This window comes from Vidua macroura, chromosome Z (genome assembly GCF_024509145.1).
Source record: "Vidua macroura isolate BioBank_ID:100142 chromosome Z, ASM2450914v1, whole genome shotgun sequence".
NCBI lineage: Eukaryota > Metazoa > Chordata > Aves > Passeriformes > Viduidae > Vidua > Vidua macroura.
This window is the reverse complement of record NC_071611.1, coordinates 33,923,212-33,949,774: the sequence shown is the minus strand read 5'-3', so window position 1 is coordinate 33,949,774 and position 26,563 is coordinate 33,923,212. Positions and strand designations below refer to the sequence as shown.

The 26,563-nt window shown below is 37.2% G+C and overlaps 1 protein-coding gene across 7 annotated transcripts in view; it reads right to left on the bottom strand.

The window, feature by feature from the left end:
• Positions 1-307: 307 nt before the first annotated feature.
• ARL15 (ADP ribosylation factor like GTPase 15) overlaps positions 308-26,563 on the bottom strand; it is a 281,674-nt gene continuing 255,418 nt past the window's right edge. For 6 of the 7 annotated variants that reach the window (XM_054002684.1, XM_054002683.1, XM_054002681.1 and 3 more), the window contains one exon: positions 13,475-17,275. In XM_054002684.1, coding sequence (XP_053858659.1) covers positions 17,123-17,275 — 153 coding nt within the window. In that variant the 3' untranslated portion in view covers positions 13,475-17,122. Of the gene's footprint in view, positions 694-13,474; positions 17,276-26,563 lie in introns of those variants that run through there. The other variant, XM_054002688.1, reaches the window with a different exon arrangement.

The window sequence follows — 26,563 nt, the reverse complement described above, 5'->3', positions numbered from 1 at the left end:
TAGCCCTGTTGCTCTTTCTGTTGCTACGTATCTTCAGCCTTGAAGAAACTCTAGTTCACTCAGCTAACTCACATTAGTGAGTTGCTTAAAAGACAAACTTAAATCCCAGCTTGATTTGTGATTTGCTCTGCTAATGCTTTAATTAGTAATAGTTCTTCAATACAGTGACAACACCTAAGTAAGCACAACTCTGCGATAGATGTGCCTTGACATTTTATTTTGGTGGATTTTCAGAGATCAAACCTTGCTTCCAGGCTTTGGTCCAGTCAACCCAATGGCTTCCCTAGTAGCAGCACACCTGGCAGAATCTTCTATTGTCTGCAGAAATCTTCCTCCATCACTGCTGGGGTTTGGCGGCTGGTTCACTGTTCCTCTCAGCAGGCTCTTACTGCTTCGTGCCAGGATTTTCATCTGCAGTCTCTGGTTTGTCCTTCCACCAGCTCCACAGGGATGGAGGAACAACTCTGCCTTCCAGAAAGCACTCTGTGTCCTTCACAGATGTTCATAGGGAACTTTTTGAAACTCCCCACCAATTAATCTTGGGTAACTTCTTGATCTGATAGGCACTGGGTATTTTGACTTTTTGTCCTTTCTGGAAGAAGGGCTTTCAGATCCAACCGTCCTTTCAAACTTTTATACATGCATTAGTGAATGCTCATCCAGTGGCTTGGAGTATGCATATATACTCTTTCCCTGGGAAAAAAAAAAAAAAAAGAGTGAGCTGTACTCATTCCTTCCTCCATAATTTTGCAGGCTTTGTGCTATTTATGGCTCAGCACCCACCTCTGGAGTCTGTTCCCCCAGTTTACGGCAGCATATTCAGTACCTCCGTTCACACTCTAAGGAGTCACAATGCCTTAAGAAGAAGACATCATATACTGCAAGTCAGATAGATGATACTTTCCCCTTAGTACTGCTTTTCTGCAAAGAATTTTAAGTAATTTATAAGTCAAAAATAGAATTTAATTTAAATTTTAAGATTTCTACCTATTTTACTATTTTTTGTAATTCCTAATGGCAATTCTGAAAAAAACTTGTATCATAAATAATATTTTCCTTGGACCTGAGGTGTGGCATATGTATATGTGCATGTTGCATAAAGACAGATTCACACCTCTTCCTTTTTATACAAAAATGTTGTTCCTCAGCACCTGAGAGCACCTGGAGCATTAGTAATGCAGAGAGCAGAGAGCAGAACAAATGACAGTATGTAGGCTCGAAGTGTGACCAGTGTATGCAAAATGTAATCATTGTTGGGACCACTAAAAATTGCATGACCAGCAATGATTTATTAGTAGTGCAGAATCCAGGGAAATACTCCCCTCTAAATTATTGTTTCTCTGGCTCTAAGCATTCAATACATTCCCAGTTTGAGCCAGGGAATTTATTTTCTCCTCTTCTCTGTATTTGTCTGTGGTTTTCATTATCATTCACTAAATATACTTGGACATGACATTACTTTTCTTGAGCTTCAGATTTGAAAACTTCTGTGACTCTCCCTTTGACCCTCCACCATTTCAGGAATTTCATAATTAAATCAGTACCTCACACATTTAATAAATGGGGCCTGTTTTTTTGGCATTATATAAATTACATACTTTTCAAATAAGAAGGGCAGAGTAACAACAATTATCTAAAACTCACTAGATTGAAAGGCTTGAAATATATAATTTTCATGTTTACACAATTCCTCCCTTTCTTCTAGAAAATATGTGAAAATAAAGTGGATAATCTGCCACTGAGCCAGCTTAATGGTAGATCTAAAATATAAATGTCTACCATTTCGTCTAAAAAGCTACCATACTTCTGTCACCAATTATTTTCATAAACAACTTACATGCTTTATGGAAGTCATTTTCTGTAATGATTACTCCAATTTTCAAGAAGCCAGAGGAGGAAGCATTTGTCATCAAGGGCCAAAAAGAAGAAGTTACTTGGATCTTAAATGAGCCAGACCAAAAAGTATCTTATGTTGCCTAAGGTATAACTACATGCTCAATTTTATAAGCCAGTGATGTCAGATTCGGTCAAAATTAAGTTTGTCTTGGCTGTGAATTTGCTGAAACTATTACCAAATACACTGAGGATTGGAGAATCTGCTGACTGCTACTTTGAGAAAAGGAGGGGGCAGACAGCTTTCAGAGAATCAGTCCACAGAGGTACCCACAGGTGTTTCATGGTGGCCTTTGCAGAGCTACTGCTAACTGTGAGATGTGCCCTACTATTGCTCTAACACCTGTTAAAGAAAAGAAACAGTGCACAAAGTGAAATTTCTGAAACTCAGTAAACATGTGTTTTACTGCTAAGGACAAAGAAGAAAGAGATTCCAGTGTGTGCTGAATCTCGAGATGGGTAGCTTGTGCTACCTCCATTGCAAAAGTGGAAGAAGAAGCAGAAAATAGCTGCCAGAAATAGGGTAGTATGGGCCATCTAAAACAACAGACAAAGATATATCAGCTGAGCCAAAAAATCGTTAATTGGGATGCTGGTCTGGGAGTTCATGGCTTTGTAGCCTTGTAAAGGCTGGTTCTTGACTCTTACTCTTTCTTTTGCTAAGACAAGTTCATCTTTTGAAAATTAGCACATGTGACTAAATACACAATGATAAAAGCACTTATATTATTTCCATAAATTCCCCTGACAGCCATTTGAATGCAAATTGAGCAGAAAGAAACCCTGTTTAAATGAATTAACAAGGAAAGGCAGTGGGGGCGGGGTATGGGGGAAGAAACAGGGCTGAATACAGACACACTAGAGACAACCTCTTAAAAATAGAGTTGGTTCATAGTAAATATAATCAAAGAAGGCATTTCATATAGCTTTATTTAGGGTCAGAGGACTCTTGAGTGCGCAGTCAAGATAGTGAAATGTTTCATCTATTTAATCTATTTCAATACTGCAAACCAGGGACTGCCTGTTATGTGTTTGCTTTCTTGCTTTTGTCTCCATGAACAAAAGAAACAGCAACCTTTTAATTGAAAAGATAACATCACAAAATTGAAATCATACAGCACAAAATCTGTGCCACATGTTTAGAATCTGCAGTGAACTTATCTCATTTTGGTGAGCCTCTGTTACTGTGCTTGCTGACCTGGCGGGTGCAAGCTGTAGAAGATTGATGACTGTTAGAAGATTTACAAGAAAGCTGAAGTTAAGCAGGAAACTAGTTTATTTTATCTTGAAAACTGTGAAATAAGATGAAAGTTTATACCACTTCAGAGTGTGGTAGATTATTTAGACTGTTTTGTTTTTTCTGAGAAAGGGATACACTAGTCAGTGCGAACTTTTGGTTCCCAGCGCTGCTGCTCTACATTGCCATAGTGGAAACTGAGGCTGTGGCACTGGTGCTAACACCAGGGGCTGAAGATGAAGAGTAAGGGCAGAAATAAACTTCTCACAAATTCACCACCAAAGAAACCAGATGGAGACTGCAGGTTCACCTGAATGTTAGTCATCCCAAAGCATTTCACTGGAAAGCATTAGTGAAAATAAGATGGATGGAACTTAATCTTGTATGAAGTAGTATGGAGAAAACAACTCCAGAGGGAAACCAGAAAGAAATAAGGCATATTCTCTCCCCACATGTACCTAAAACAAGCATCTGCTGCAATATATCTGCATGCAGTTCTTTCAGATCATGAAGAGCAGTGGGTAGGAACAGACCTATTGAAAAACCAAGTATGGGTTGCAAGAAGTGACACTGGTGACTCACTGTTGAACAGTGTTCAATTGCCATTCAGCTCTGGTGAGTCAGGGATAACTGTACAGATGGATATATCATTTTCAGAAGAGATGTAATATCATGGCACATCAAATCTACAAGTATATTTTCATTTGAAAATAAGTTTCTTAATCATAAACAACTTCAATTTAAAGAAAAATTTAATTTCTTTCCCTATTTTTTCAATAAAATTGTAAACTATTTTACATAGTTCAAAGTATTTGAGGCTGAAGTAGCCACATAGCACAATTCACAATTAAATAGAATAATTTTGAACTTTGCCTCAAAATTAGAAAATAGCTGATTTGAATTATAGCAAAAAGCAAATGACATTTAAATAACTGTCCATTATTTCAATAGCAAGGGTTTGAAATAGGCAACAGAATAGATTCCAAACTGTGAACAGATATCCTTTCTTTATGGCTAACTGGGTTTGACTTCACATGGTTAAAAGATATATGTGAATGTCTAGCTACAGCTGAAAGAAATTAACTACATCCAACAGATCCTTTCTTGTACAGACTACATAAAAAAGATAAATCTATGAAATGTTTAGACAAAAGACTCTTTAAAATTAGTCTTTCATGAAAATCATCATTCAATCATCTTCTTAATGTGATCCATGATGTAAATATACAATGTCTGTACCAGGGGAAATTACACCACTATACACATTGCCTACCTAAAACCATAGTACTGCAATGCAAAACACCAAAGGACTCTCTGACAAAACTAAAACTCAAGCCATGCTAGGGACACAGTCTTGTTTCCCCTGCAGAACAGCTGCAGAAGAGAGAGTCATAACTGTTTTCAAGGTGCAAGTGGACTGCATGCTAGTTGTGATTAGTGAAATGGAGCCCCTTGTTACCAGACAATTTCACTGAGTTACCAAAGTGAAAGTGCCTTGGGAAGATTAATATGAAAGGATTACAAACTTGCTTTGCTGGTCTCATCTGTGGGAGGCCTTAGTTGCATAGGGAAAGCACTGCAGTGAGAGCCTATGCTCAAGCACCAGCACTGCTTCAGAGTTCAGATGATCTTTAGGTCAAAATTATTCTGCATTTGATCTCTCTCTCTGCCAAATGGAAGAAAAGAAAGTCCTCGCTTTTGTAAAGAATGGAGTGAGGCTTAATGCTGTGGGCTTGTAAAGTTATTTGAATAACAAAGGAGACAGAGCTATAGTTAGAATAATGATGCTAAGTCAGGATTTTCCAACAACACAAAACGATGGCACTGATTACATATTGGTGTCTGAAAGAGAATTGGTAGAAACAGATCACTATATCAGACAAAACATCTTCCCTAGACAGCTAACAGCTAGTACTGCCCAGACAGACATTCAAAGGCACTCCATGAAACATAGATAAAAACGGGGAAATATTGACACAAATTCATCTGTTTTAACTGTTGTTCTGTCTGGATTGCAAGATAGCTACAGGTCATGCAGCAGTAGCTGTCTGAAAATATGCATGCTTCAATCTATTACCTACACCTGTAAACAACTCTTCATGTGATGATGGTCTGAGTATCAGCAGCACAACGGGTCTCAGCTCATATCCAATAGACAATGGAGATTCTGTGGAAGGCTCCAGACAAAACTTGACATCCTTGAAGGACAGTACTACATCCTTACCACTCTCCACACTAAGTTGTATGTAAAATTCTAAAAACTACCCTTTTTCCCAGCAAGATTTCAATTGCTTGAGAGGAGGAGAGAGAATCTGAGATAAACAGTCAATTAAGAAAATATTTCCCAGAATTATTTTGAGATGTTATCTGGCAATGGTCTGAGCAGATGTGCCATGGCCTTGTGCCATGTTGTTAAGGGGGCTAAGTTGTGCTGTTAGGTAGCCTCTTTGCTGAACTGTGCCACAGACACCACCTTCCATGGAGAAGATGTTGTCTGCAGCTAAGTCACCGCTCAAGGCATTCCCAGGCCTCATAGTTACTTGTGGCTGTATGAATAGAAGGTATCACATCCTTTGCATGTTAGGGCCTTATTCAGGATCTTGAAGACCAAGAAATGAAGCAGCAAATCTAGAAAAGTTTAGGTGGTATCTAAGCTTTTAGCTCAATAGGTAAGATGAGGATCAGTGTTCTGAACCAGGCAGTTTCCGGGCAGGCACCAGACCTATCAATTCAGGAAACTTCCCAATGGCCTTGAGACAGAAAAAAAATAAAGTAAACCTGCCTGACCTAGTGAGAAAAGGTATAGAGAGTGACGAGGCCAGTCAGAGAAAAAATTCGCCTCTTCTGCCTGATCCTCAAGACCCACATCCATGATACCATGACCAAGGATTACGGTGTTGTTTTGAAGGTAATGGACCAATAAACTAAGCCTCTGTTTCTGAACTACATTTGTCCTATGTGAGGGAAGGTGATACTCATCAACCCCTCTAGTCAGGTAATATAGATCTGCTAAATTCACCCTGCACTCATTCTCTGCTAAGGAAATACTCTCTTGCTCCAATTATTTTTGTCCTGTCTTTTCATTCATTGAAGACTTTTCATCCACTGGACATTCATTGCATGCTGTGTAAATGCTGCAGATATGCAGCAAATTCACAGATGGAGGGGAAAAGGTATAACCCCAATGGTTTGTGGGACCATCAGCACCACAGGGAGCTGTAAGTCCCCATCAAAGGGTTGATAAACTGCTTTAGCATGAAGGTAGGCCAGTCATGACCTAATTTTGACATTTGGGATAACTGAAGGAGGACAGGGAATTTTTCTGGGCAACAAAACCAGACCATGTGTGGTTTGGAAAGGTGTGTAACAAAGGCATACAGAGAAATGAGGATAGATGACAAAACTTCAAAATAAAGTTAATTATAGATATGCATATCTGACACTAAAATAGTTCTGGTAACAGAATTTCATATTTGCATCCTTTGAAACATCAGTGTAATATTTTTTATTGTTTTTCAACATATTTTCTCATATACAATGATCTTTCCTACAGGACTCTTTATATTAGTTACTTTGGTAATATTTTTCTCTCTGAATTTTCTATAACTTTTAGTTCAATAAACGGAATCTGATATACTGTAGCCTTAAAGTAACCACAGAATATAGACATGCAAAATATAGACACTGCTCAATAGAAGCAAGTCATTTTGATAGGTGAAGAAAAATCCAAGCAATTCTGAAGGAGAAATAAATATTGAAAAAATTTATGTGCTCCAGCTATCACAGCCCATAAATAATTACATGAAAGAGATATTTTATAAAATGCATGTAGACAAGATTTTTTCTTTGTTCTGTAACCACAGATACGGCTTAAGTTTCCTCATAGGAACCTTTAAAATAGGGAAAAAATGATGGCATTTACCTTACCATATGGAGGTCTACATATTTCAGCACAGTGGTGGTATCCAACATGCTTATCTGCACTCCCACTTGACTCTACATCTGTCTAACTACCCAGGAGAGTGATGCATCTGGAAAGGTTGAACAGGCCAAGGGAGTTTACATGTATTTTGCAATGTTCTTGAGAAAAATTTACTGGAGGGAGGTCAACATGTCTTTTTTCTTGTATCTCTTTATATTAAATAAAGACACATTGTATGTTATCTGAACATCCTGACATCTAGGTTTATTTGTAAGTTTGTTTGTTTTCACTAAGAATGCAGAAACATATTGGAAAGTGTTTGCTTTTGAAAGCCTTGTATGCAAGGGGAATACTTGAGAGGGCATAATATGAGGATTAGTACTGAGTAACAGATGTAGAGATAAAACAGGTTTCTGATAGAACAGATTACAGTCAAAAATGTTTTTTGAAGAAGTTCATAGAGTTGCACTCCAAAAATTAGCATCTTTGTTATTTATGGTAGTGATTCATGATAGCCTGTGACAGGATGCATGGGAATGGGGCATGTCCCTGTGAGAAATGATGGGGAGGTTGAGTAGTGCCAGGGAAAAGGACTCGCCTGGGGGTGGGGAGATATTTCACATGCCTCCTCAGTGCAGCCAGCCAAGGCACAGGCTTTGATCTGCCCAGGATGACAGTGAGCCAAACTGTCCCTCATTCAAATGAATCCACCAGACAGTTGTGAGACATTCCTCAAAGGGTCACCAGCACAGGGCTGCGGAAGAGGGCAGCTCCGGCCATGCTCCTGTATTACATCTCCTCACAGCCGCACCACCTGCTGCAATTTCCCCCCACATCAGGCTCAATTTGTATGCAAATCCTCCCTCATTTATTCTTGCTCCCTTTGGAAAGGACAAATTAAGTATAATAACTGTAATTGCTTTAATAACATGAAGAAAATGACACCTTTATGGGACCAATAATCAAAGACTGAGACTGTAATACAGCATGACAGGTGTGAAGGCATGCCACCAGCCGTGATTTTCCCATTTCAGTATTTCTTTCGTCACCTTGAAAAGTGCTTGTCTCGGTAAGCCAGGCATGGCTGGTCCCTGGCTGTAAACTCCACACCATTCCTGACAAGCCAGCCAGGGTTCCTGTGGCAGAGGCACCAATAGAAAGCACTGGCTCCACTGGAGCAGCCACTGCAGGTCATCAGCACCCGGCTCTGGAGGACATGCATTGGCATTAGCTGGTGAGGCAGAACCACTACCAAAGCCTCCTCAAACTGGTGTTTCCCCCCCACTCTGCAGCAAACAAGTATCTTATGGCTGATGGGTCACAGGCTGAGGCAGATGGCCATCCCTGAGGAGGCCTCAGTGCCATTCAGAATAGTGGCCCACACCTCACCAGGCTCACTTTATGCATTCCTTATGCGGAACCAGACATTATCTAATTTTGGCAACTTTTTCTGGTTTAATTCTGACATTAGTAAATGAGAATCAACTTTCAGCATAGTTAGCTGAAGCAAGGCACATTTGATCTTGGCTTTTAGTTATACTCAACGCCATCTACTAACAGTTACATTTTCTAGCTATTTGTATTGTAACCTGTAATTTTGATCACAAAAGAGTGTCTCAGAACTATCCTCCTGTAATAGTCCCTGCTTTGATGAAAGATAAACCCAGCATCAAAGATCAATTATTGCATGAACAAGAGTTCCCACCCGAAATAAGCAGATATGGAAACACAAAAGATGATGAGAAAATGAGCCTTCATGCATACTCTGATGAAGAAAGAATAGAATACCGTGTCTCATGACAACCATGAATGAACTGGTCCTTGGGTGCCAGGGGAATTCCAGATTTGTGTTAACAACCGCTCCAAGGGCACACTTGTGTGACACGTGAGAGAGATGTGCAAAGAGGTGTGAACATCAAGGTTCACAATGGTTTAAAAATGTTATAGCAGGCAGAAATTAAAAGGATCCAGTCACTAACTGGAAACATTGATTTCTAGTGAGCACCTCCTCAGGCCGTAATCAGGTTAGATGTGAAATGGCTCTCACAGACCAAGTGCTTGAGAACATGCTAGTCACTGGTATCCACATAGTATAAAATACCACACTTGAAAGAAAAAACAGTTTCAGTTTAATTTGCTTTGAACCAAAACCTAAAAGCAAAACTGCCTTCTGAATCTCTCATAAGCAGACAGAACAAGATTCACCATCTCACAGCGGTAACAGAGGATTTGTCCTCATTATTGACAACCTAGAAAACAAGATATTTCTAATCTAGAAACACTGCATACATTTTCATAAATGTCTATGTCACCAATACATCTACATATGAAACCACCATATTTGACCTTGATATTAAAATTCTTCAGAGATCAAAAGCAAGTGCTAAAAATAGGCAAGATATTTATATAGCCCATAATAGTAGAATCTTATATTACAGGCACCTCTCAGTGGGGACAGGCCTGAACTGAAATCTCAGGTCTGCACCAAGAAAAGAAAATAAACAAACCATACCAAGAAAACAAAACAAATAAACAAAGAGCTGATGTAGCATCCATCTCCAGCATTTTTAAGTTGATGTTCTTTCTCAGATCTCAGAAGTTTACCAGGAATGTTCCTGGTAAGAGGTAAAAGATTTTGGTGCATGGATGTTTGGTGTTCTCAATGCTCCAGAAATTAAAAAAAAAAAAAAAAAATCAAGAAAATTAAAAGAAGCTCTCTTTAGCCTGAGAGTGAGCCCTGAAGTCAGCATGTCATTTAAATGAAATGAGAGAACTCCAAAGAAAAAAGCCTCAGCAACATACTGCTATCTTTGGGTAAACATTTGTTTGTAATATTTTTAAAAAAAAATACTGTCAACTTCAGTGATTGACGATTTCACCCCATTTATCACTGACAACCAGAATTATTTTTTCAGCTGTGGATCATGTTAATTGTGGAAGCTAATAGAAAGGAATGTGAGGTAAATGGTCTCAATACCTTTAGTATATGTGATGACTTTCACAGACTTGCAGTACTGTATTTACTGTAACCAAATGGTCATGCTCTATATCTTAAAGGCAAAAGTGAACTTTCCTGCATCAATCACACTCCTGCAAACCATGCAAAAATATTTTAGACAAGGCAATTAGCATTTTTAAAAATCAACCTTAGTTTCAAATAACTGAAGGAAGTTCAATTCAATTCTTTCAATTCTGACATCCATGTGTAAAGCAGAGAGGATTCCAGCTACCAAGTTGGCAAAGTAATTTATTAAAAATGGACTAATACTGTTATAACTCATGTTACTAAAAATGAGTGCTAATTTCTTCTCTGTGGCAAGATAAATATTGAGAAAAGGATGATATTGCATTTTTCATTCCACTGTTAGACAAGAAAAAAAAAAGAAAAAAAATGTTTTCCAGATACTGCAGTTAATCCGTGTTAATTTTAAATGGTGCCAATCCCTTTCACATCTTGAATCTCCAGGTCCTACAAAAATACCATACATGGAAATGCTATAATAAAATAGTTCTGATGTAGTTTTGCAAACAGGTATTTGTTTTCACAAGCATTAAAATTTGATACTGTCAGAAATGGGGTCTTTGAAAGTTACAATAATACAGTAATTTGAATATAAGTTTGTCTGGGGAAATGTTAGGATATGTGCTTTCAAATAAATGAGAAGGTGACAAAAGACAGAAAATGCTATTTTAGTGTATGTTAACAAAACACAAAATGGATTCATTTCTATAGATGAGATTTTTAAAGTGCCAACTTTAATGCACAGTAGGAATTATTGCTTTCAAGGGACTACGTCAAAATTGACAAGCCCAAAATGCAACCTACTATAAAATTAGACTCTTTACATTTTTTTACAGGATGCCTGTTTGATCCTGAAATATCTATCAACACTCCTAATTCAAGACTGTCATATTGTGAAAACACCAAATACTTTGCTGTGTGATTAGCCATTAAACTTGTTTTAGTTTTCCAACATTCATATGCAAGTCATGATTTCCTCTCTCCTGCCTACCATCTCTGGGATTGTGCATTTGAACAGCACTAGACCTTTTGTTTGGGATTTCCATGATTTAGCATTTCAGCTGGCACTGTTTTATAATGAAGTTACAAAGTTCCTGTCCTTCAGTGTTCAATGCTTCCTTAGAAAGATGGCAGATCTTCATATGTGGAAGTTGCAAAATCACAAAAGGATTTTTTGTCTCCTTTTTCTTATTACATACAAATGCTTTCTAGTGAACACTGAAATGCAATAAATTATAGTTACATTGCATGGTAACAAAATAAACAACAGCATTTCACTTTTGCAAGGTGATAGGTGAAAAAAGAAGTACTGTGGTCGCTAGTTTTATTTGTTGTGATTTTTAGGTACAATTAATGACTCTTGCTTCTTAGCAAGTGGCCAGTTTTCAAATACATAAATATAGTTACATATATTTTTTTTTCATGTATGAGAATATGTTTCTGTGCTTAAAAATTAATTGCAACAGCTTTTTATTATAAATAAGGTCTTTACCAAAACCAGCCTGGAGGAGACTGAGGGGAGATTTCATCACAGTCAACAACTTCCTCATGAGGGGAAGCAGAGGGGCAGGCCCTGATCTCTGTGGTGACCAGTGACAGGACATGAGGGAATAACCTGTGTCAGGGGAGGTTTAGGCTGTGTATCAGGAAAAGGTTCTTCCCCCAGAGGGTGTTTGAGCACTGGAACAGGCTCCTGAGGGAAGTGGTCACAGAACCAAGTGAAACAGAGCTCAAGAAGCCTCTGGACAAAGCTCTCAGGCACATGGTACCATTCTTGGGGATCATGCTTTGCAGGGCCAAGAGTTGGACTCAGTGATCCTTGTGGGTTCCTTCCAACTAAGAATATTATGCAATTCAGGCTATTTTCAGGCAAAGAGTGTCTCTTTGGCTGTACTCATCCCGGACCTTTCCTGGGCCTTTTGCTGATTACTTCAGTTGGGTTTTCTGTAAACCTGACAAGATTAGAATACTTCTGTTCTCTCTCAGTTTATTGCCACAGCTAACTGGAGCTCCATAGACTAATGTTGGTACCAATACTGACATTCGCATATCTGCCTTTCCTAGAGAGACTTGGTGATTAAAAAATTAAGGTATACTTAAGACATTATAAATGGAAGTGCTGAACATGTTTGATGCATAAACACACCCTCCACAAGCAAGGCTGTCCTGAATATATCCCATTAAAACCCACCAGAATACCACATATTACATTTTCCTATGAAATTCATCTATAATGAACAAGTATTATATATAGCCTATTTTGGCTTCTCTAAACATAGCTGTGATAAAAGCTAAAACACATTATAAACCACTAGAATTAAGAATCTCTCAGAACTATTTAAATTAAACTTCAGTCAAACCCACACAATGAAATTAGTCCGTTCACTCATGAGGGCAGAGGATTGAAAAGGCTAATGATCTTCTTCAGTTTCTTCACCTAACAGAATTCAGCACAGCCTACTTGATTTCAGGTGTCCTTTTCAACTACAGATGCTGAAAAAGGTATGGGTTTTGTTTTTATATTGGATATGGGACTCCCTTTTATCCTCATGTAAACCTGGGCCCTGGATGACTAACCCTACAGCTGACACAAACAGATGTTTTTATTTGTTTAAACTATTAGGTCAAAGGGCTAATGAGCTAATGAAAATTCTTTTAAGAGCTATCAAATGAGGCATGATTAGCTGGTTTTCAGTTCCTATTTGTATGAAACAAAAGAATTAAAAAGAATCCTCAGTTTAGAAATCTTTCATTTCATTCCTAGTCTTGGTTAAGAGGCAGATTTAAAAAACAGTGACATGAGAAAAGCATACCTCAGTAACTGCATTACCAACTTCAGTCTAGTTTACCAATGGTGTTCTTCCATCAGCTGTTACAACTTGCATTGTGAGAGCACTTCCTACTCAAACAGTGCTTGACAGGATAACACTGAGCCGTTTCAGCAAGCTTCTGTATTTCCCAGAATATATTCCTTTGCTCAGCTTCTGTAACTTCTGTTTTGTATATGTACTTTGCCATGTCATTTATTTAAAAAGAATTTCTAGTCACATAAACATGGCCCTCAGTTTAATATTATGGAATAATTGTGCAGGGATTATTCCAATCTCTGTTTCACCAATAAACCTGCAATATCTTTCAGATATACTTCCAGAGTAAAAACATCTTGCTATGGAAGAAATCAGCTGATTTTGGAAGCTTCTATTTCATACATATGTATGTGAATTTGCAACTATGTATGATGTACCAATACTTACACAGTAGTATTTGTTTTCACTTATGCATAAATAATTTATCTTGAAGAATCCAAATCAAGGTAATATGCCATGGCCCTAAACTGGCTACTTACTCAAGAAACAAAAACTTATCAAGTCAGTTCTACACAGTGTTTTTTTTTTTTTTTTAATTTTTTTTTTTGATAGTGGAAATCATGTATAAATCACAAACAGTACAAGTTTCCCATGTCAGCAGCTGACCACTTGATTGGGTCAGCTTCTGTTGATACTGCATTTTTAGTATAAAGTCAAGATAATATGGCAGTTAACTAATACTTTTGACTACAGTAAAGATACAAACTTTTGTAATATAAATTAATTGCCATTACAAAAAGGCAACTGTATTAAGTAATACGGTACAAAAATCTGCAACTTCTATAAATATAATGAAATGCAGGAAGTTAAACGAAATAATACATCACAGATTTTTGTATAGCACATTTGAATAGGCAAGCTAAGATACACATGGAGCATTATACAGCAAGAAAGAATATCAAAACCCACTAAGACTGATATTTTAAGCCATACAAATGCTAAAAGTACAAGTACAGGGCACAACATGAAGCAGTTAAAATTGCCAGCTCAGAGTGGGCAGACAAGGCCTTACTGATGAGTTGTAAAGCATTAGGCAGCAGACAGAAGGTTGTCAAAACCACCTGTTGTTGGATACTGATTGATAATGTTTTCATTCTGACGGCTGAGACACCGCAGACAGCCACAGGTCTGAGAAGAAGCCCAGTGTGGGCACACACACATATACACACAAAGTAATTTAACAGATGGCTAAAGAACATTAAAGCACAATATCTTTTTTTTTTAAAAGACAATGTTCACTCCTTAATGAACTTGCATGGAAGCCCAAGCCTAGTGCCCAAGTTTATTCCACCTAAATGACAAACACATGTGAAAAGATTAAAACAAACAAACAAAACCCAAAGCAGTTAAGATTGGTTATCTGAATGAAAACTGCATGGTGCTTACATATTCTACCATAGTCAGAGCATTCAACAACACTATAGACAAGGAAGTGTGACATGAGCTGCTATGAACATTGTTATCCCCTCATAAAAAGGTGAAGTTGTTTATAGACATTTAAAAGGTACACATCCATTAAGTCCATCTACAACACGAAACCACAAAACCTACATTCAAAGTAGTGTTGGTCTTAGCCTTCAGCAGTTATGAGGTATTGTTTCAACTTGTGATGAGGAATGATCACTCTATTAGTAAGAAAAAGCATACTCAAAATAATTCTGAAAATTAAAATCACTGCTTCTGTGCAGTTGACTTTTGCCTAAACTAAAAACACTGAAGTATCAAAAGGTCCTAGTCTAAATGGCCACTGGCATACTCCAAAACCACATTATCATGGACTTCTTGGGCCTTTCCATGTTAGTTATGTAGCAGCTTCAAACAGTGCATAGCCGGGAGATCACAACCAAAAGAAAACTTGGAGCCACTAAAGTTTTCGGACCAGACAAACTCACTGATGGTAGAAATAAGTACAGCTTCAAGAATGCAAGAGAGTTGGGCTTATTTTCATTTCCTGTACCTTTTGGTCCATAACTAAACAAAAGCAGGGGAAAATGGTAAAAAAATGTTATTTCACATCTTCTAACTTATGGCCAATGAAAAAGCAGTAAAAGCTTGGAATCCCTCATTTTGCTTCCCCAAACTGCCTGCCTTCTCTGGGAAATAATGCTCCTACTCCTCCTCCCTGCTTATTTTTCATTGTCCCTAAATAATACAGAAATCTGGGGACTTCGGGGAAATCTGGGACCACTGTAGCCTTTAAGCTCATGTCAGCAACAAGAGAGTTTGGAAATGTAAATTAGATCCAGTTCCTCTTTAAATCCAGGGAAAGGAACCTCCTTAGCCCTCACAAGAGAAACTGATGGGCAGCTGGGTCCTGAACTAAAGTGTGCAGAGAGAACTGAATCAAAGCAGTTGATTTAAAATGAATGTGCTTTAAAATGAACAATTCCAGTTCTTGGTTGTTTCTAAGAGTATTAGCAGTGAGACGATTGACCTGACAGGAAAGAGGCCATAAAACAAAGCAAGGACATGCCCTTTAGGCTTCCTGCCTATTCCATCTCAAAATTTAAAAAGGAGTTTACCAGTTTTCCCAGCTTCTTTTTGTTAATAGGAAGCAGTCACAATAGTGGGAACAGTGCAGGAAATTCATGGAAATTGAAAAGTAAACTAGAATACCTATTAGAAACATTTTGTTTAACAAAGAGCAAAATTACAATTAATAGAGAAATGGCTTTTATGAGCCTTCAAAAGCTGATGTTTACTATTTTCTTATCCCCAAATAAACTAGTAAGAAACTACAATAAACTTAAAACAGAAGATAAATGCTCAGAGTGGAAAGATATGTTGCTTAAAGCCCCGAAAACAAGGCATTGTGTGTTTCAAGACAGAAGCAGAGTTGATCAGGAACTAATGACACCTCATTCGAGTTTGCGTTTGCAGATATTTATGCACAAGGATAGCTGAATGCACAAGGCACAGCATTCAAGGCGTGTACCAATCCACTGACTGATCTGCACATACCCTGTTGTCACTGTGAACCAGTGGCCTGGCATGTTTCTTCAATGGACAAATCAGTTTATGAGTTTTTTAAAAATCAACAAAAGGTAGCCAAAATACTGCAAATCTGCAATGGGGAAAACACAGAAAGAGGAAAAGTGGACTGTGTTATGTGACCCAAATCGACTTTTTCTAAATGCATTACAAATGTTGTTTCCAATGCCTACTTTTTCATCTTCTAAGTAACATTTAGCCCAGAGGAAGTTTGAAAGAACAAGATATAATCCCCTTGAAAAGAGAAGCTTATTGTACAAACACTGGAAGACTCTTAATTACGGGATAGATGCCTTGGCAATGTTACAATAACAGTAGTAGTCTACAAATGAGTGATAAAGGAAGTATTTGAAATCACTTATACTTTTAACTAGTAATAAAGCCTCCACAGATGAACTTAGAGATATTTGCTCTGCTTTTCTTATGGAAAACTACTTTCAAAGAAAATTATTACTTTATTCAACTTCTGTATATTTCTAAAATCTTTCATATACCTCTAAAAATCTTTTTACTTAGATCAGCTGTTTATGTCAGCTGATTTCCCCAAGTACTGTTATCTGTGCACATCTGTTTGTTAATTTACTTTCCAGCAAACTTCCAGCAAAATACCATACTGCCTCTGGCAGGGTTTTGCAGTGACTTTAGAAGAGACTCAACTACCTTGTGGAGTCCACCACCTCAACTGTGTTTTCACTTAGTAAAACCTCAGGAATAACCTTTGCATTAACATGAAACTGCTTGACTTTTAGGTATCCTATTAAGGTTCTCAGTGGCTGTGCTTTTCCATAATGTGAGATCAATAAACAAGCTAAATTAGACTCATAAATTCTTCAGACATTACTTATTTTTTAAAATTCAAGGTAACACGTGGAATTCCTCCTTTACAGACTATGTTATTTTTGTGCGTGTAAATTTTTCTACCAAGGATGATCACAATGCAAGAAAGCAACATGCAGTGTGCAGAAATAGTGGTAAACAAAGAGGAACTTTCTACTTCAGTAGTGTAGACAACTTTACTGGAAATAGCTGTGTACCTTATTCACAGAACATTTATTTTAACCAAAGGACATTCTGCATTAACTCTGTATGAACAACATATCACAGCTGAGCCTTGATACTACACTGTAATTAAGCTGTGACAGAGTGAGCAGGTACAGCGATGCGTGGGAACCTCTTCTTTCTCTTGACTTTCACATTCTTGAAGGTTCGAAGTCTCTCTCTTCTAGCAAGTTTATTAGGAGGGAGAAACTGTCTTTTACTGCCTCCATATCATCCAAGGAGCAGGGCTTAAGAATCCAGCGCTTTCCACGTGCAAGTGGCTCAAGTTCAAAATATTTTTTTATCTATTAAGAAAAAAAAGAGAGACAAATGTATTATATTATGACAACTCTGTCTCACATCTAAAAAACCAAACCAAACTAAACCAAACAAAAACATGTAAAAAAATCAGGATATTAATTTTCAGAATCATACCCACAGCTGCTCTTATAATACAGGTTATATGACATGACCTGAAAGAGTTTTCTTTAGGGGTGCTTGGAAGCTACCATTCTACCCATACATTTAACAGCATGGGAGGTCTGAGGAGGACCTGACTTGAGTCAAACAGCAAAGCACATGAAGCATATGCTCAAAAACATCCAAAACAGCAAAAGTAAATAAGAAATGGTGTTCGTATTTCAATGTTAAAAATGTATGTTTCATTATACTCTTATTGGTAAACACTTAAGATATAGAATTTGTCACCATACTACTGTAACTTCACAAATTAAACATAAAAAATGTACAGATCCTAAACATTCCAGTCAAACATGAGCTATAGCACAGCATCTCTTTGTGACCAAGAAAATCCAATGAAAATTAAAATTCTTCCAAAATTACTTAGTTTTTCTAAAATTAAATGTAATATTTAATTTTAGAAATTAACACACTAATGTTAGTAGGATGGTAGTATTATACATGAAACATGATGCAGTTTCTTGGAAACACCAGTCATTACTGACATTGCAACCACTGTCAAGACACAAATACAGACCCAGAAAGACTGAGAAAGGAAAGATTTTAATTTGGTAGTATACTCCAATCACTTTTCAAAATAGAAAGTACAATGTCAAAACAAGTTTTTGATGTCTCTTAGAAGAGAACAGCAGCCCACAGATTATGCTGGCCCACAGTTTACTGTTTTTATTAAAATTTTAGGCTTTAAAGGTATTTGACATAAGAGTCTACTCATGTTTGACTTGTCCAATAGAATTTTAGTTTTTACATCCAAAACTACGTAACTCAGTTCCTGCTACTGTCCATATATCAACAGAAATACTTAGTCCTGACTTAGCTTGAACATTCTTGTTAATTGTAATTATTGCAAAATACTCTTAATTTTCTTTTAGCACAGATTGTGCCATAAATATACAGCACAATTACAGGAAAGGTTACTCACAACATGGTAGGCAATAGAGGCCCTAGATAGGCAACTGGAGCCACACTGCATAAGGCTCCATGTGCAGAAGGAATGAAAAGAAGAAAGGAAAAATAAAGGCTTTCAAAGCCCATACAAACTGCAACATCTCTGTGTAGCTCTTATAGTGTCTACTGATAAACAACAGTTTTGTTTATCCATTAATGTATTCTAATAGAAAAAACCAAGTTGAGTTGTATCAACTCACATAATTCAAAATTCAACCATGATCAGGCAGGCTTTCTTATTTTTTTAGACAGCAATTTCAACCAGAATGTTTAGTGACAAATATTAGGGAAAAAAAGGTGGTTTTGAGACAAGAACTTCTGCTAACCCAGAAACAACATTGTGAAAAATTTTAAATCTTTTTTCATCAAAGTAGAATTGTACCAATAACATTTGAAAACGAAGTGTGGTACTTGTTACTCACATCCCCTCAAACAAATTTAGAAAATATACCAGTTGAAATATATGGGGCTTCAGCAAACCAGTATTTTAATAGCAACGTACCAAATTTTTAGCATTGCTATCTCAGTGCTGATACTGATATCACCAGTATCTGATATGTTAATACACTTACATGTCATAAAAACCAAAATACTAATATCTACAAGGGATGTATTGCAACTTTTCCAGCAACTTGAATTTACTCCCATTACTACACTGAGTTAATGGCACTAATCATAGTATTGGAAAAGCAGAGCAAGGAAGCTCTATTGACTGTTCCAGCAGCAGCCTCCTTGACTGTCACATGAGGGGAGGAAGTAAAAGCTGCACAGAAAGATAACAAAGCAAGCTGTCAGCGCAGCTAGCGGATAGAGCTGCCCGCTGGTGTTAAGCTGACAAATATGGCTGAGTAATCTAAGATGTTTCAGACCTACAACCCAGAGGATATCCACCACACCCCCTCTACTGGAAGACTATTGCCATCAGACCCTGGAGCTCACTGAAGTCAGTTCACAATCTTCTTTACACAGCCTCTTGGATTAAGGCTCTGACATATGCAGGAAAGTCATTACATTGTAAGGACAGCACTTGGTTTTTAAAGTAGAAACACATGCTCAAGGAAATGATGGCAGTAACTAGCACTGAGCATTTGTGGGCAAATACAACACAAGTTACCAAGTTCTAGCCAAGAAAAATACAATGCCTTTAAGCTATATTTCAGTGACTGCAGATGCCAACAGATTTAGTGAAACAAATTTTGCAGATAAATTATTTGAATGCCAAAGTTGATCAAAATGTATTTTTTTCTGCTTCTATCTATATAATTAAATTGTTACTAAATTAGTGATGCGCTGTCATCATTTTTCACACTAAGGAACAGTTCAGAGTATCTGCAGTAATAGATCCTAGATGAATACTGAAAGTGTTTGTTAGGTGGCTATTTTTAAAATGTGAGGGTTTGATACTGACATGAAAGTACAACTGCTTATATTCACAAGAGTTATTTCATTCATACCTTCTGCAGAAAAAAAAAAAAAAATTTGCTAGTTGACTTGTGTCTAATACTAATCTAGAAAGATAACACTAGTTGGCTTACAAATAATAACTCACTAAACCAGAAGTAGCACAGAAGTGATTTTTACAACCCAAGGGACACATTGTGGTGTGTTACTATACTTCCTCATTTAAACTTCATACCACAATGGAGTTTGTTAAACCTCAAGGTTTAGCAAGCAGGCTCTCTGGACTTTGAAACTTCCAGAAAGAAGTTGGCAGACCCAAATATTTTCCAATTTACTGTAACTTCTTCTGCCTTCAACTCAGAAAAAGTCATTCTGTTCTAAAAGCAAGTACTTTTTTTAGACTTTAAAAAAGAACCATTTTTTACATGCAATAGATGAAACATGAAAAGTTTGACACAATCAGATGCCCAATTCTTTTTATACAGTTGAGTTTTCCACTGGAATGCACTCAGCTCTCCATCCATATTTGTTTTTGTAGCTCCTTTCTGCCCCACTGACCATCATCCACACTCATTACCTGCAGATTTCCTAAGAAGACGTACACTGATCACCAAAGTGTCCAAAGAAAGCTGAAATTCACTGAATACTCACACACCTAGGTAGCTCTTGCATAATCAGCAGTTGCTATTTTACAGCTCCCTTCAATCACACTAGCACAAAGGGGTGAGTTCCTAAGAGAAGCTCTTCTCTTCCCCTCTGCACAGTGAAAAGCTTTCTGCCTGTTCATGGATGCTGAAGTGAAATATAAAGACTCAAACATGTTTCAGAACTCCACTGCATTAGATGCACATTTACATATTGGCTTTGCATTTTCAAGAGTTTACTTTGAGATTACTAAATTTTTTAAGATATAGTCTTAGAAGAATAAGAATTAAGATTAAGATTAAGAATTTTAAGACTTCTTTACTAATTTTTACAGGATATCTTGACTCCACATGGGGGCCTTGTTTTATAGAGAACCTGACATTGTATTTATGCCACATTCTGAAGTCAATAAAACCTAACAATACATTTGCAATTCCCACTCTTCTCACACTCCACCTTCTAAGTCTATTCTACTGGCACAATACACTAAACATATGGTTATCAAATGTTGCTTAACCTATGTGCTAGAAAAGTCAAGACACAATAAAAAGGACCAGTGCCCAGAACCTCAGCTGGTGTAAATTATCATAGCAGTGTGGAACTGATGTTACTAAATTGATATACGTAAGCTGAGTAACCAGGCCCTGCTGAAAGCTTTTCTGTGTTCTATTGCTGAACTTCATCATCTAGTCAGTTCACCACCCATGTGAACATAAGATCTATAGGAAAACTTAGATGTTCTAATATATGAGAAGAGTAATCTCCATTATTCAACATGGAAAAAAAGCTGATTGAAAGCATTATTTTTCATTCAAATTCAAAATTATACTACCAAATTTCATCAGCATAGAAGAGCTTCCAGCCCACTGTGACTAATCTGTTGTAAACAAATACAAAACTCAGATAGTCACTTACATTACCAGGCTGGTAAATGGAGAACTTAATGAATTCTTTTTTTTTCATTCATTGCTGTTTTATTGAAAAAAAAAATTGGGACAAAAAAATTGTAACAAAACATGTATATTATATCCATGGTCTTGTCAGTGTCCCCACTAGACTAAATTTTTGAAAGACTTAAATTTTCACAGGACTTACCAATTATTACTGCAAAAGGCGGACTGATGAAGGTATGAATTGAACTAAAATAATCTATTTTGCTGAATCCATGTATTAACCATAAGACATGGTTCATTCATCCATTCCAAATCTGCATGGACAAGAAACAAAGTAATAATGGGAGACTGGAGTAGCCCATATTAACACTGTGAAAGTTTCACTGAGCTCTGATGCTGATAATATCTTTTCAGACATCATAAAAATCTGCTTTTTGGAGCAACCATTTAGAAGACACAGCAGAGAGAGGGAATTTTGCTTGCTGTCTCTACAAACAACAGACAAGCTGTCTATAACAATTATTGTGCAAATTCAATATATTTGGAGAAGAGAAAGAGCCAAGGGTACTTTATCTTACATAGCACTAAATTTTAAAAAGGAAAACGACATAAAATTTGTAACTTAAAGAAAATTAACTGTGCAGCTAAAAAAGTAAAATGGTTGCAGGTGGCACAGAAAAAAATACCATAATTAGAGGCTCAGAGTATATTTATACTGCTTCAGAAGACTTTAAAATAAACAAAAAAAGCTTTCACCAATTGCAGTAAGGAAAAGGATGGCATTAGAGGTAAAAGAAGTCAAGTCTAAAAAAAGAAAAGAAAAAAACAAAAGAAAGAAATTTCTGGCAAATTAAATAGAAACCACAAATGTTGACCTGCTAACCACAGAGCAGAACTCATTACTTAAATCACCACTGATGCTAAAAAGTAAATTGAAATCCACTCTAGCTTATGTTGGTGTGCTTGACTACAAACTGCACAGCCTCCTGCGCTGCTACATGAGCTTTTCTGCTGGTTCTTTTCTGAGTACAGTGATTTGTAGGATTGTATGGAGTGGACTGATAACCACTTAATCTTAAATCAACAAGTTCAATCCACTGTTATACAGGAGTTTATATGTCCATGCTTTTCATGAAAAATCTGCTAGAAAGCTTCTTATCAGACAGTCCACTTGGCTAAAAAGGACCTCCTGTCTGACCAGAGCAGCTGTAACATGCACAACTCTCAGCCAAAGTTTTGTAATATTTATTCATCCTACAGAGACACTTCACTTCTCCTAAAAAGATACTTCACGTATGCCTGCCCGTATGCTTCTTCTTAACAGTGATCTCATCCTTGTCTAGAGGGATCCTTGTAATGCACCTATGCATCATAAGCACTCCTCCTAAAGCACCTGTACCTCATGTTTATTGATTCCATATGTAATATCTCTTACAACAGGGAGGGGAATGAAAGTGCCTCAGCTGATGAGAAGGGATGGTGATGTGCTGTGGTCTGGAGCAACCTATGCACAGGCCTACTCCCAGGAATGCCAGCGGAGGTCCAACAACACTATCACCAATAGAAATGCTTTTATATTCTAGCTCTTTGAGGATATATATTTCACTGCTCACCAACTTCAATGTGCCAAGGAATCCAAAGTCTGTATGCACAACGTTAAAAATTTGCAATGAGTCTATTAAGTACATATGATAATCAAATTTATGTAATTGAGCTGCCTTTTTTTTAACTTTAAAATATAACCTGCTGAAGTAAAATAAAAAGAAAAAACAAGTCTGTCTTCCTCAGCATTTCTGTGTCATAGCAGGGTAAGCAATTTCTCTAGACAAGATTACAAAACCATCAGAGGCTTTTTAGTACATCTCATAAGTAGTGGTCACTGCTTTACAAATTGGTATTTCTAGTTTGTACAGCTTTACAAAAATTTTTTAAGATTTTTGCCTTTTATAAAAGACTACCTGAAACACATCCAACTCAACTTTGTAAGAGAGCTGGATGATATTTTTGGCTTATAAGTCTTTACAAAGGGGAATGCAGTCACTTAAAGCAATGTACACAGTGCTTTGTGCATGTTCCCATCCTTGTTATCTCCAGTGGCCACAAGTCACAACACTTTTCAGATTACAAGTGATAGTTGAAAGAAATGTATTTTAAAGAAGATAACTAACTATTCAGAATGAAGAAATAGGATGCCTGACAAATCCACAGAGCCACGCTATTCCAGAGAGCACAGATTATTGGCAAATGCAAGCAGGAGACAAGAAAAGGGGGAGTGAGCTAAAGAGCTGGAAGGTTTTTAAAACAGAGAAGTTGGGGTGGTTTTTTTACAGATAGACAGAGTCATGTTACATTGGGTCTGGAAAAATAAGATGGATGAGACTGAGGACAGAAAATTGCAGAGGTTGCAGAAGTATCACTGAGATTTGTATGAGGATGGAAGCAAAGATAGGCTTTGAGAAGCCACTAGGATCCATGAACTCTTTGCACACACTCTTTGTATTACCACACAACAGTGTACTACAGTGCATTAGATTTTTTTTTTGTTAGATTCTGTTGTTTTGTACAAAAGAAATAGTAAATTGTGTAGCTGCCAAAAACAAACACCTATACTTTGCCTTCCATGTCTTATTGACCCAGGATATTCCTTTCATATAAGTATGTGTTTTTCTTACAACTGGAAGCAATAGAAATAACACGAGAAGAGCAGCAGCATACTTATATAGGGAAATCCAGACTTCCAGATGAAGATTCATATAACCATATAACCAGGAAAACAAGATAAGGGCTCACAATTATCCAACCCTAGAGTGAGTGAAAGAGCATCTTGAGTGTTAAGGGAAACAAGAACAGAGAAGAGGATACTGTACAAAATGCATGCAATGAAAGCATAGTAAAATATTTTTCTTTAACGCCACTTTAATTCTTTATTTTACTTCAAAGAATTACTCAGAAGTGAAAATCAAACATTACCTTAAGTTACTACTCCTTTTACTTTCTCTCTTACCCACTGTGTTTTATTAAGTACTATGGGTTGCCACAGATAACTGTCTGACAGTTGTGTACTTACACATAAAGTTTTAGAATAAAATCCTAAAGAGTAATGCTGAAAATTAGCCCTGGTTAAAGATAGCTATTTGGAGGACATCTAAAATTCACATATCTTTTTTCCTGCACATAGAGCACAGACACAAAAATTGTCAATTTACTGTATATAAGGACAATTTTCTATTTTAGTGTATTCTTAGCACATCCTAGTACCAAAAAGCTGTACCAAGAATAACTGATTGAATATAAGATAAATTTAAACTTAAGATAACTGTACCCCTGTATCAGCAGCAAGGAGCAGGATTTCTAAGGGCTTTGTGGTTGGCTCCTCACATTCACACTGCTGACACTATTCCAAGTTAACAGTCAGATTGAGCACAAAAGAAAAGTCACTCAGCAGCAGCTGTGGTTTTGTGAGGGGTGTGTTCCCACAAGCAGACACAGACAGTAGTAGTGCCTATTTCCCTTGCTCCTTACCAGGTACAGAGCACAGCATGTTAGTATAGGATGGTTCCAACCTCCCTTCAGGTCTTTTGCCAATGGGAGAACTATTTGTTATGTACAGTCTGCACAGAGGCAGCGGAAGCCCTGAACTAACTGCAATTAACCATTCCTTGTTCAAAAGCAGAAACTGTGTAATAAATCAATTTGAAAAAGTTAACATAAAATACTTGTTAAGTAAAAATTGTTCCCAGAGACCATGCCACTGCCAGGTCCAGTTCCTGGCTGTCAAAATGCCACAGGCTCTGTGACCCTCCCAGCTGCTCCAGTACCAGGAACTTCTCTGGGACCTCTTTCTGAGGATTTCTTTCTGCCCTGTGTTTAGAGGATGCGAGTCTGTACTTTGTGTTTTCTAGATCCATGCCTCTGAGAAAATTAATGCCTCCAAAATCACAGCAAGCCACCATTTAAAACTACTATTCCAGGCAGCTCCAGACTCATCTATTTCTTGATACTTTTTAACTCTCCACCTAGAATTACAGCAGAACCCCTCCAGGTTTTCTGACCAGGGCTTGCTTGAGTAAGGCCCCCCTCACTGCTTTCAGATTTCTTCATAATGCAAAAGGATACCAAGAGAAAAATTACACAGCTCAATTCAGATATAGTCCTGTACACAGGAGAACATCCATGTGCAAAACAAATCTGTCACTAACCCTAAAAAGATATGAAATGCATGAGCAATCATAGATATGGAAAAAAGTGAGCACTTTACAACAAGACAGAATGTTTTAAGTCAAGTGAATGGGAAGTAATATTAACAAACTAACTTGCATTGAGATTTGCAACAGTGGTGCTAGAAAAGACATGGATTTGGAGGAGATGGGTGAAAGCAATGAGATGCTGAAGAAGAATATTGTTCTTTTGAGTCTTAATCTTAAAGGTAAAGATTCTTTCTGCTTTTTAAGTGACAGAGTTATTCCTTCCATTAGCATAGGTTGCAGCAGCGAATTCCACCTTTCTGAAAAGTTTTTTAGTAAAAATATTTCATGGGAAGGGAATGAGTAATGAATATTTTTCTGTTACTGCATTGAGAGATTACTTCCCTATATTATATTGATCCACACTTCAAGGAAAGAGATTAAATAATCAAGAACTGCACATACAAGACGGAAGAAAGATACATGGGTACCTCGGGAAGGATATCAACCTTTACATAAAAAAATCCAAACCAGCCCCAAAGTACCATAAAATGGCTTGGGCTGGAAGGAATTTCAAAGATCATCCTATTTAAACCCCGCTGCCATGGGCTGTGACATCCTCCACTAGACCAGGTTGCTCAAAGTCCCATCCCACCTCGAACACTTCTGGAGATGGGGCATCCACAGCTTCTCAGGGCAACCTGTTTAAATGTTTAACTTCCCCATAGTAAAGCATTTCTTCTCAATACCTAATCTAAACCTGTTCTCTTTCACTTGAAAGCCATTCCCTCTTGTCCTATCACCACATGCCCTTATAAAAAATCCCTTTCATCTCTCCAAAGAATGGCCAAACTCTGACTGACAGCATTTGTAAAATCTATGGTCTTCTTAAAGGAGAGCTACTGAAAATAATATTGAAGCAGCATAAAACAGGTTTTGTAATAAAGCTATTGTTACTTTAAGTGAATTAAGGCTTTTCTTTGTACATGCCAACTGTGGAATACTTTTAAAGTCATTGAAAAGACAGATTATTTCTGAAAAA